Source organism: Mucor mucedo, assembly GCF_025094135.1.
Source record: "Mucor mucedo strain NRRL 3635 chromosome Unknown EV154scaffold_225, whole genome shotgun sequence".
Lineage (NCBI taxonomy): Eukaryota > Fungi > Mucoromycota > Mucoromycetes > Mucorales > Mucoraceae > Mucor > Mucor mucedo.
Window position 1 is genome coordinate 4146 of NW_026252509.1, and position 11949 is coordinate 16094.

Here is an 11949-nt window from a genome sequence, read left to right on the forward strand (position 1 = left end):
TCAGGCTCCAAATTGTCATCATCCTCAGGAGCATCTTCAATTCTTGTTCTGAACTCCCCTGAAATTGAGGAAAAAGTGACAGGTGGAAAATATGAAGGTAAGTCTTTCAGAATGCTATATAATTTGTCATAAATGATAGAACGAGCGGGTGTTGCTTGTCCAGTAGAATTACGGGTGGCGTAATTTCTTTTGAAATCCTGCAAAAGATTTGCCCACTTGCTTTTCAACTGTTCGTCGGTCCGAGGAGCACGTTCAACATTTGCTGCATGAAATTCACTCGCAAGAAGGTCAAAAATTTCATTTTTTTCCGCCAAGCTTCTAGCCGAATCCATAGCATGGAAGTGCTCATTATACCTTTCAATAAGCAACAAGGTCTCCGCTAGTCCCCATCCAGATCCTCTGAAGCGTTGTGAGCCTTCGAAATTATCTTCATTTTGGCTTCCACTTCCACGTCCACGTCCATTTCCACGTCCACGTCCACGTCCACTTCCACTTCCACTTCCACGTCCACGTCCACGTCCACGTCCACGTCCAGCGATTCCATTCTGGCTGCTCTCAGGCTGACCATCAATAGGGTAAGAAGCATTATTTTGGTTGTTCATTTTTAAAATAGGTAGAGGCAAAGGTAAAGTATGTTTATTTTGATAAGAATACAAGAAAGAAATAAAATAACATTGGCCTCTGTGCCATGTACAAATGACAGTTTAGCATTTTCCCAAATTGGAGTTGTGTTTTTTGTGACTTTTGATTTTAATTAAAGGATTTATTTGAAAATTTTAAATAATTTGCTTGAGAACACCCATAGTTATGTAGACTAGTAATGAAGTAGTAAAAAGATGATCTTTATTAAATTGAGATTCTGAATAAGTTTTATAATTGATACGGAGTTTCTACTAAAATAAGTGTGACAAGGGTATTCAATTGCCGTATTTTCGAATAAATCGTATTTTGACGAATGTCGTGACTTAGGTCACACAAATACGTTGATATTTAAAATAGTATTTTATCTCAATCATAATAAAATCATCTTTGATCCTTTAAATAATACTTTTATATATTTGGCTGTTACATACCAAAGGTCCCACGACACGAATAAAAAATTCAGCCGATCATATTTTTTTTTTAATTATTTGACCAAGTTTTTTCACAAACATTCTAGAATAAAAATTTATGATTGGTTGATTTTTTTTATTCCTCAAAATACGATTTATTCGAAAATACGGCAATTGAATACCCTTATTGTTTTTATGTGTCAGAAGGTGTCGGGTCTGATCTTGTATTAAGTAAGATATATGCGAGAGTGGAGTAGTAGATAAAAGATGGTCTTTATTTTTTTGTATGATTAAGAAATATATATATGTATCTGAATTGTACTCCGACAAAGGATTTTAATAGATGTGCTTATGTGTCAGATATAATTTTAGACTAAGGCTGCTCACATCGAACAAAATATATTGAGATCTTGAATAGATGTACTAATATAGGCAGCTCCGTTTTTTTTTTTTTTTTTTTTTTTTTTTTTTTTTTTTTTTTTTTTTTTTTTTTTTTTTTTTTTTTTTTTTTTTTACATATTATTAGTTATTTTCCAAAACACGCTTAAAAAATCTCCTTTACATATTATTAGTTATTTTCCAAAACAGGCTTAAAAAATCTCTTTTTTTAGGTTTTTATGTAACCATCACCTTCCTCATTTGAAAAAAATCCTCGAAAAAATAAAAAAGTTCAAGAAATTTGAGAGGTATTTTTTTTATATTTTTTTTGTGCCTCTTTTTTGCTTGACGAAAAATACGATTTTTTTACCTTGGATAAAAAAGATACTATTGCTGCTATATATTTTAAAAAAAAATAGGGTTGTCTTTTAAAAAGATTTTATTTTGATTTTTAAAGATTGATGAATGGTTTTTTGAACACAACACCCAAAAGAGGTAATCACAGCCAAAAATCAAAAAAAAATAATGATTGGCCAGCTTTTTATGACTAACAGCCCGCAAACGCGGCTTGTGCTTAAAAACGATGGTATCTACTCTTTTAGCTATTGCCATATTTTTTTTGTCACATAACACCCTCTTTAAATCCACTTTAAAATTAAGCACATGTTACTTGTAAACATGTTTAACAACATTGTGTGGCAGAATGCTCTTGTAAGATGAACAGTAAATTCGGAACTGTTGAAATGAGTTTTCGATTGATACATATATATTTTCAGGACTGCATATGATAAAAGGTAGTAGCTTTATTTTCCTGGGTACTTTACTCAATTCTTTGTACAATTACAGTATACCATGGTCATATTGCATTATGCGAGTAGTGGAAAATTGGAACAATAGACACACAATTAATCAAATGATTACCACGACGAATAGAAGACTTCAAAATATCTCTTTTGTGACATACGAAACGCTTAGAAAAAAAAATGGGTATCAGAAATATATTCAACTACAGTATATGAGAGCGAGAGTCATGGTTGTATTTGTCTATATATTTGAGTAAGCATCTGGGACTGGTGTGGGGACTTGTAAAAATTGCTACTTTTAGTAAATGCGATGTTGTTACTATTATTTTGTAAGCGGTGATGACGATGGATATGTGTAGCTGTTAGTTGTGTTTTTTTTTCTCAATTATGTAAAAAATATTATCAGATTCTACGGTATCAATATTTTATTTTATTTATCAGTGTGATTAGAAAAAAATGAGTCTATACCGCCAATTCTAATCGGAGTAGAGACATCTCTAGATTTGCGTGGTCGACCTCGAGGCTTCTTTGTCTGTGGGGCTTCTCGAGCTCTTCTTTCTTTTTCTTTTTGTGAAAGCTTAGGTCGCCCTCTTCCTCTTACTTCCGTGTCTTCATCATCACTTCTATCACTGATATTCTCTGCAGTTTCCTTATCTGCTAATGTGGCTGATCTGGAACCTTGCTTTTCTTTACCCTTTACAACCCGAAAAAGTCAATACAATGCTTTCTTTTATTCTTTCACTAGCGAATAAATAATGTACCTTTGATATAATTTGTTTGCGTTTCGAAGGGATTGTCGTGGCGTTATCATTGTCTGTAGACATGTCGTCGTAATGTTCAATATCAGTGGTATTATCTGGGGTTATTCAAAAACTATGGTTTCAATATGATGATAAAGTAGAAACTGAGTCGTTTAATTAATACACTAACCTTCAACAATCGGATTGGATAAATTTCTAAAATCGTTATCTGAAGGAAAATCAGAACCAGCAGCATAAAAATCCGATGCAAATGAATTATTTCTAGTGTACGCAAAGTCAGCCATAGCGCTTCTGCTACTTCCTTCCATGGGATCGTGACTTTGTGGTGTATTTGATTGTTGGATAGTATTACTGGTTCTTACTGCATCTTGGGTGGTACCCTAATTTAAAATGAAAAGAATTGTTGAAGTAAGTCTTTCTAAAGGCTTGGTCTTAATTTGCTTATGACATTTATATTCTCGCATTAATGTTACCATCTTTTCTGACAGCATGGCTTGCAGGGTTACTCGGTAGATTTGTCCTACTTTGCATAATTGTCTCTTCAAGCTCACTGTTTTCAATGTCTAATGTTTAAAGTTAATAAAAACAATTGTGCAAGTCTATGCGTTCAAAGACTCTTTTTTTAACTTACCACCTCCAGACGTGTTTGCGAAATTATAGTTTTTATAACCCCTAGTACGGTTTGCGTTTTCCTGCATGTTTCTCAAAAACTCTTCAGCCATATTTTCGCGGCTTTGGTTCTCCGTATGCTCTTCTGCACTAGAGTCAGACATACGTCTGGTATAAAAAAAATTATCAGGAGGTGCGTATGGCTCATCTTCATCAGTGTAATAAGGATTATGAGCTCGGGGTTATTGTCCTCTAGGTTATCAGGACTTTGGATATCATCACCGCGAGCTTTTTGGTTTCTTCTCTGGGCGCCCTCTAAAATTTCCCTCTCATATTCACCTATTATAGTGAGTAAATAATACATGTTAGATACATAAGACTTATTAATTTTAACAGACTGTTTGTTTTACCAAGCTCGTCATCGTTAGCAGCGTTGTCATAAAATTCAGGGCCATTTGTAAAATCCTGGCTCGTTGATAGATTTACATAAAAATATCCTTCTTTTACACCATCTCCTAAATTAATAGGCGCTAACTCAGGATGGACCATTTCTTTTAATCTTTCGGGAACAAGCGGGATCGCTGGTATAATTGTTAAATCAAGTGCCTGCATATGAAATTTCTCTTCAACAATTCTTCCCAAGAAAGCTCTCGCGGCAGGTTGTTGGCTCATAACACCGGTAGCAAGTAAAATTAATGGAGATTTTCTTTCACTTCTTGAAGCAATAGTCCACTCGTTATCGTACCCTTGAATCATGTCTTTAACTAATTTCATACTGGCAATTACTTTTACGCTATAATTACTGAAATAAAAACAAAACGTCAAGTCAGAACTATGCTTTTGAGTGTGGTTTTGATAACAAACAAAACAAATACCATATGTTTATGTATTATAACATCCTTTTTTAAAAAGTACATGTAACTATCCGTAAAAGTTTTAAATAGGTAAGGAACTTACGCAGTATAAGGCTCAAATAGTAAAAAATACATGTTTTCGCTTGTGTTATCTAACTCCATTGAGTGTGGAAAAAATACACCAACAAATGATGATGTTATGACGGATTGCATTGATTGTAGTTTCTATATTATATTTATGATATTAATGTACCAGTCGTTTTGAGCTTGGTAACGGAACATTTTATATTTCAAATTCAGGCGATGTACCGGTAGCCTAGAAGCATTGCAGCTTGTACAAATTAAGATATATCCGATTCGTCTTTATGACTTGTAGCTTCGCATGTAAAACTTTCGATGCCATATATTTAGAAAGGACAACTTCCATTGGTTATACTTGTGTAACAGTTAAAAAAGTCAATGCTGCAAATATGTCTTATTCCGAATTACATCAACTAAAACTCAGCTTCTTTCCAAGTCTTGTAATTGTGTCAGCTCATTCGGGCATGTATCAATTAGAGTCTCGAACCCATCAACTACATGATCGTGTAAACAAATTTATCTATTTACTTTAATCCTCCGCTTTTTTCTTTGTCGGAAAAAGATGTAATGCGGGAATGTATATTTTGAATCACAAGTTTTCAATCGTAAGTGATGTACTGTGGAACTGGCGGCGGTTAATTATTGATAAATAATTTGGAATGATAAATAACGCATCAAATAACACAAGCCTTATGTAATATATATCGTTCATACGGTCTATAGCAATCGCTTCGTTTGCTACATATATATAAAGGATGGTGCACCCAATCTAATTTTCAGTAACAACGATTTCTCTTTCATTTCTCGGGATGTGAACAACGAGGCGGCCTTTTTGTTTAAAAATGGTAAAACTTAAATTAGCCCGCCATTGTTTAAAATTGAGTGTCAAAAAGCTTAAATAAACTACAGAAACAAATAATTTTGATGGCTTTTACTATATTGGGGTGATTCCTTGACTGTCAAAATACTCATGTGACATAATTTCACTGACCGACAGTACCATGTCATCTATGATGGTTTTACACAGCTAAGGATACCAAGTTCGATTATTACACTGTTTAAAATGTAGCTTGATCGAACAATTGGTTTTACTCCTTTTAAATCTATTGGTTATGTCCACAATGTCGAATATCAGCTTTTGTAATAATACTACAAAAGTCATTAGTAATCGGAGGTGGTTTTTCTGTTGTGTTACCTCTCCCATATTCGTGAAACCGGAATTTTCCTTTTTCTGCTTTACATATTCTGTAGCGCTATTACTGCTTAACAGGAAATAGCCGCTTCAGTAACATATTTGTATACAAAAAAAGGTACCGTTTATATTGCGGAGTAATTATTTTAGTATGAATCATGGTAATTATACTATTCGCAAAAACAGTTTGGTGTTGTTGCCCACAATTGACAGTGATACTCTGATGCAAGCCATTATTCATTGACAAAACCGGAGGGCATATTTGTAGTCAAAGTTTAAAGCTACAACCTGTTTTTGATGCAAAAATCTGAGATTATGGGTGGGTATCTGATGTACAATGTACTATTTTAGATTTTCCCGATCCCCAATCTAATCCCCAATCCCTAACTATAGAAATCCTTAATCACTGACCGGCAGTCCCTGATTATCGTCGCGTCAAATACAGATGTTAAAAAACTATAAATATGGCTATGAATTCGAATCTGAATCACTGTATACAAAAAAAAATTATCTCAAATGCTTGTAGGCGAAACCACTGACGCTATTATTTCTTCCGCTCCCATTTTTCGTGTCAATGCAAGAACCGTTGTACTTGAATCGAAATGCATTGATTCCGGTGTACGAATTAAACTTTTCACCTCTCACCCTGCTTTAATGTTCTACTTTATTAGGTTTGGTGCAGTTGGCTCCCGCCACCACTTTGTCGGTAAGTTTGATTTATATATTTGAAAAGGATGATTAATTAAATGAAAATTCATAGGCTCATTGAATGTATCGGCCTATACGTTCGATGACAGCACCAGAGCCTTTGCAAACATCAGGCTCAGTGTAACTGACGCGAAGCCTATAATTCAGGTTGATGATGATGGAGAGATCATCCCAACACTTGCAAAAAGAGTAAGAACGAAGGAGTTCCAAAGAACCCACCAATTTTTAAAAATGAAATTTGTGGTATATAAACATGTCTGGGAGAACATTCAAGATCAAAACGTTGTAATCAACAGGGGGCTGAATTCTGAGGCATTTGCCCTTCAGCTTAGTGATATGTATGAGGACTTGGGTAAACTAATTTATGCTTTCAAATATATATATATATATGTGTCATCTCACATTTTTAAAAAAATTACTTTATATTTGTAGTATCCAAGGGGTTGATTGTAGAGAACTACAACCCCGTTTTTGTGGAGGAAAGAATCTCTCGACCCCAGTCTGATCCCAATACCAACAGACCTGTTCTCGGGTCATGAAAACAATCTATAGCTACAATAACAGCTGTAAGAGATTGGAAGACTCTTGGGATGATCGCTCCTTTGGGTATGATACCCTTTTGAATGACACGACCGCATTCAGGGATTCTGATATTATCAGTGATGAGCGTGAAGATATTAGCAGCGAAAGCTAATTTAGAAAAAATAAAGTTTTTTTTGTTCATTTGTGTAACCATCCTTTTGATAATTGCAACCTTTCAATTATGTAACTATCCGCAACAACAGGTTGCATATAAATACGAATGGGTTTTTTTGCTTCCCTGATTCATATATCCTTTTTTTTTTACTTCAATACGCAGCAATGTTTTACAGTTTCCGTGTAGGCAACAACAACTTATCATCCTTCACCAATGCCCAGAAGAATCAAGTTAAAAGGTTCCAAGACTTTATCATGGAAAAACCGGATGGCTTCTGCTGTCTTTGCTTGAAGGCTTTGTACCCTGAAGAAAGACGTTTTAGAACTTTCGAAGATGAAACCAACTTGCCCTGTTTGTCTTGGAAGTTACAACCTCTTTGTGATTCTGAGATCCAGCCAAAAAAATGGTTTGCAAGTCTCATGTCAACACACCCAAAGAAGATTTTGTAAGCTTGAAAATGGTTTATCCTGGTAAAGTATACAATTGCTATTTTTTTTCAAGTATATGAATTATTAATATGAATCTAAACTTTAGGTGATCTTGCACCCGAAACAAAGAACTTGAACTATAGAGAAAGATCAGTTTTGTTGCCCATCAAGCTTATGTCTCATATTACCAGAAAATCTACTTTGACTCATGGAAGAATTGGTCATTTTGAGGTCAAGGGTCCAATGTATACCACTCACAACTACGAGTTTGCAGAAATGGCTTACGGTGGTACTATGAGTTTGTTTTTTGTCCGTGGTGATCCAGCAATGATTAGAAAAAAGAATGTCGAAGATGCATACAAAGCACTCCAAGCAACACATCCTTTGCTGTCTCGTTACGATTTACCCAAGCTGACTTTTTCTTTGGTAAATTACCATGTGTCCGAAAACAAAAGACATGTTGATATTGACTAAGGCTGGTTGATCAATGCACTTTTTGCCAATGAAGACGTAAATCCACAAGCATCTGACGTCGAATTCAAGGACTTGATTATCGGTGAAGATAATGTGGGAAAAATGATTCGCTATTCTCATCCAAGTCTGTTAGCTCTCCTGTTCCCGTATCTTTATACCACTTGTACCGGACATTATTCTATGGTTCCTCAAAACTTACCAGGGTTCTCTGACCGCTCTGGTATCTATGGTCTGCCTGAAAACCAAGGGGGTGTCTCTGTAGCTACTATGATGTCTGAAAGTATTACAAGTTATACTAAAAAAAGATTATTGATTCAAGACAGAAGATTTGCAAGGGATCCATCCTTTTTTTTTTTTATGCTAGACTTGATCGAAAAGAAAAACATAGAGTCAGCAAACAGATCTGTGGTGTCTACTAAGGGCAGAAGCAACTTGAAGCAAGCGGATGTAGTGAACCCTTCAACTGGAAAACTAAACAAAAATATTGTGTCTACTGTACCTTCTCAAATACGTTCATCTTATGCATACAAAAGACAAAACGTTTTTGACCTCCAATGTATATTTGATAATCTTGGTGCCCCTCAGCTTTTTATTACATTTACTTGCGATGACAAAAGCGAGGATTTCAAAGGTATTCTTCGTGATGGTTCTCAATTCGCGTGGGATGATCCTGTATTATTCTCTCAACACTTTAAAAGAAAATGGCTTGAATTTTTTACGGTATACATCTGCAAGCACTTTGCTAGGCAAATTGGAGGCATCAAGGAACATAGTTGGGTAATGGAGATTCAAGACCGTGGAAGCCCACATATCCATTTGGTGCTTTGGACCAACAAGTCTGTTCAAGAGCTAATTGATATGAATGTTGTTCATACCTGGTTTCCACATCCACGCTCGGCCGATCCTTTAATGTATGATTTAGTCAACAAGTTGCAACTTCATAAGTGTAATGATAGGTAATCTTTCTTTTTCAAATTTACTAGCAATAAACATCATTTACTAACTACTTAACTCTCATTACACGTATTGTAAGAGAGGTGATCCCACCAAGAAGTGTCGTTTTGGCTACCCTAAACCGTATTCTCCTGCTACCGTTCTTGACTCAGAACATAGTTGTACGTACAAGCGCGATGTCGGTGATGCATATGTTAACAACTATAATCCCTATCTTTTGGCCGTCTTTAAAACGTCGATGGACATTCAATACAACGATGGACCTCAAGCAGTTCGGTACCTTGCGAAATATTTATCCAAAGACGATTATGAAGCAAAAATTATTTTAAAAAATATTCAAGTTCAAAACCAAGGCTATTACAAAAGGACAACATACGTTTCCGAACGTGAGCACTATTCCACAAGAATTGTTGGAGCTGTCGAGGCAACATATGATCTGATGGGTTGGAGAAAGCACAGCAATTCCAGAAACGTGCTATTCCTAAGTACAAACCTCATGGGTCAGGACACTAGACGCTTGCGGGACGATGTGAAGGATTTGGAACCTGAAGACGAACAAATTTACTCGATGACTCCTGTTGGTAAGTAATAACTTGTAGTCTTTTATTTATAAAGCTAACTTTTTTTTCTCCTAGAATTGTACGAGAAACGGAATGGTGCTGAAAATCTTACCATGCCCCAGTTTTTTAGTTTTTACAAGAGAGTCTACAAACAAATGAGAACTGTTCCTAGAGGAATGTGTCATGAACCACGTACTTTGCACTTTGCCCCGACCACGAATCCCCGACTATTGGAATGTTCTGGAATCTCATGCTGAGATTCAACAACGCCAGCGTCCAGAACCTTCCAGGACCTTCCAAGACTATCCACGCAACGAACCTCCGCTTCCAAGAGATTAGTAATCATGACTCGTTTCCAAGTATCTCCGGCGCCAAGCAATTAGTAATCATGACTCATGGGTTTCGGCCACGTAAGCTGAGACCAACACTAAGACTAATTAAGTAAGCCAAGACATTCTTAAATGCAAACCCATGTTATCTGAAACGATATAAATACTCCCCCTTTCCATTGCCTTCCCCGTTCCATGTCGATTATCTTGTATCCTTCCCCTTCCCTGTATAATGTATTATTATTATTAAATACTTTGTAAACCACTCTTCCTTTGTCTTGTATAACTAGTAGGTATCTTCTGATATTATTGCTATAATATATTCCTAGCCACGTTTCTGACACTCTTCTTTCATAGCATCCGTCTAAGCTGAAGTGACGTCAGTCAGAAGCCTTCTTTGAGCCAATAAATAGTCGTCAGACGGACTATTCTTATGCGTGTTCCATAATTGAAACGGGCGGGATGGCCCACAAAAAATTAAAATTGTGACAAACAATCTTCGCAACATGATAGGCGATTGGAATGTAGGACTTTCACACAAACATATGTCCCATTGTTCATCGTCAGCAAGCAGACCTTTTGCACGGGCAGCAGCTTAAAAGGTCTCTTGTACCACACCGTCGACGGTTCGTACGTCTTCAAAACTTTTGGCTCCACGAACGTAGTTCAACAAAAGTTGCAAAAAATATTTTTCGGATTCTTTTGGTTAAACAGAATAGATGTCGTATTTGGGCACGATCCACTTAAAGAATAATTAAGCAAATCGTCTGAATAAATAAACTATGAAATTAAAACAACCTTTGATGTTGCATATCAGCATACGTTTGTATACTGCTATACAACGTCTCCTACTTCGAGTACATACTTCTATATTAAAGATTGCATGATTGGCCTAAATACGATATACGAATGACAGTTGGATACAGAATGCTTTACCACTGAGTTACGATATCACCGATCGAGAAGAGAAACTTCCCTGATCAATCAAGAATTATAAGAAAGAGAAACTTAATATTAATAGTTCTCTCAATGGATTAGCTACCCAGAGAGAGAATAGAACAGCTATTAATATTAATGGTTCATTTACTTATATATTGATATAATTATACTGCTGATAAAGAGTATAAAGAAATAGTGTATGAATTAATGGATACCTAGTTTCTACAACCAAATATACAAATATCGATAAGACATTTTATATTTGGGATCGTAATTTATTCATTACAAAGATAATGAATAAATGATCAACTATTATGGTCTATTGCCAATTACTCTTGACAAACAAGTATGCATCTTTTACAGTAACCGTTGCATGATCTGATAAATAAGTGTCTCGTAGTACTAAAGATTTATTAGAATACTCATGCTCCCGATCCACTGATATGGGACAACGTTATCTGGAAACAATTCTAACGAGTAGTATCCATTTAATCCAAGGCGGGAAACAAAGTATAGATCTATTCCACAACCAGAAAGGTTGACTCATCATTAAAACTCAGGAGAGTTGTGCAATATAAAAAGGATCAATTATTTCATAGCAGCAGAGTTCTTTTAGTCTATTTTTACCCCTAATAAAAATATACTTTTATCTCATTACTTTTCTATGTAATATTTTGTCAAATACCACAATAGATACGGCCTATAATTTGATTAAAACCCCTTTGTCTTTTTCTCCACACAGTTTCACCTTTGAGCCATGTATAATACTCCGGAAATTCATGATATAAATATTGATTTGCATCTGGATCAGTCCTATTTATGTTAAACCAAGTTGTCAAAGTTTTGTCTTTAGTTGCTGCATTTGCAAGAACATCACAAAGATCAGCATCTTCCGAAAAATACACCATTTCTTGCCCAGGAAGGTGAATGCTTAATCTCTGATGAGCTGGGAATTTTTTATACAATGAAAAACCAAATATTCTCCATATGGCTTCGGGTGCAGAAACATATCTTGCGTCTATGAATCGATTGATTTCGTCCTGACATATCAAATTATTTTGCAGTCCATCACTACTTACTTGAACACTTGCTCTATCGTGATCTTTATATACATATTTATAAAGATACTT

The 11949-nt window shown here is 35.5% G+C and overlaps 2 protein-coding genes across 2 annotated transcripts; one reads left to right on the plus strand and one right to left on the minus strand.

Moving 5' to 3' along the window:
* Positions 1-3158: 3158 nt before the first annotated feature.
* Positions 3159-4670, minus strand: EV154DRAFT_540879 (uncharacterized protein; the record flags this gene model as incomplete). The annotated part of the gene is made up of 6 exons (XM_051604449.1): positions 3159-3374; positions 3481-3557; positions 3626-3838; positions 3871-3942; positions 4014-4405; positions 4561-4670. 6 exons carry the CDS (start codon positions 4668-4670, stop codon positions 3159-3161), a joined length of 1080 nt encoding a protein of 359 aa, XP_051450772.1.
* Positions 4671-6246: 1576 nt separating this feature from the next.
* Positions 6247-7132, plus strand: EV154DRAFT_540880 (uncharacterized protein; the record flags this gene model as incomplete). The annotated part of the gene is made up of 4 exons (XM_051604450.1): positions 6247-6436; positions 6491-6790; positions 6871-6970; positions 6991-7132. The coding sequence occupies 4 exons, from the start codon at positions 6247-6249 to the stop codon at positions 7130-7132; spliced, it is 732 nt and encodes a 243-aa protein (XP_051450773.1).
* Between the last annotated feature and the right edge of the window lie 4817 nt (positions 7133-11949).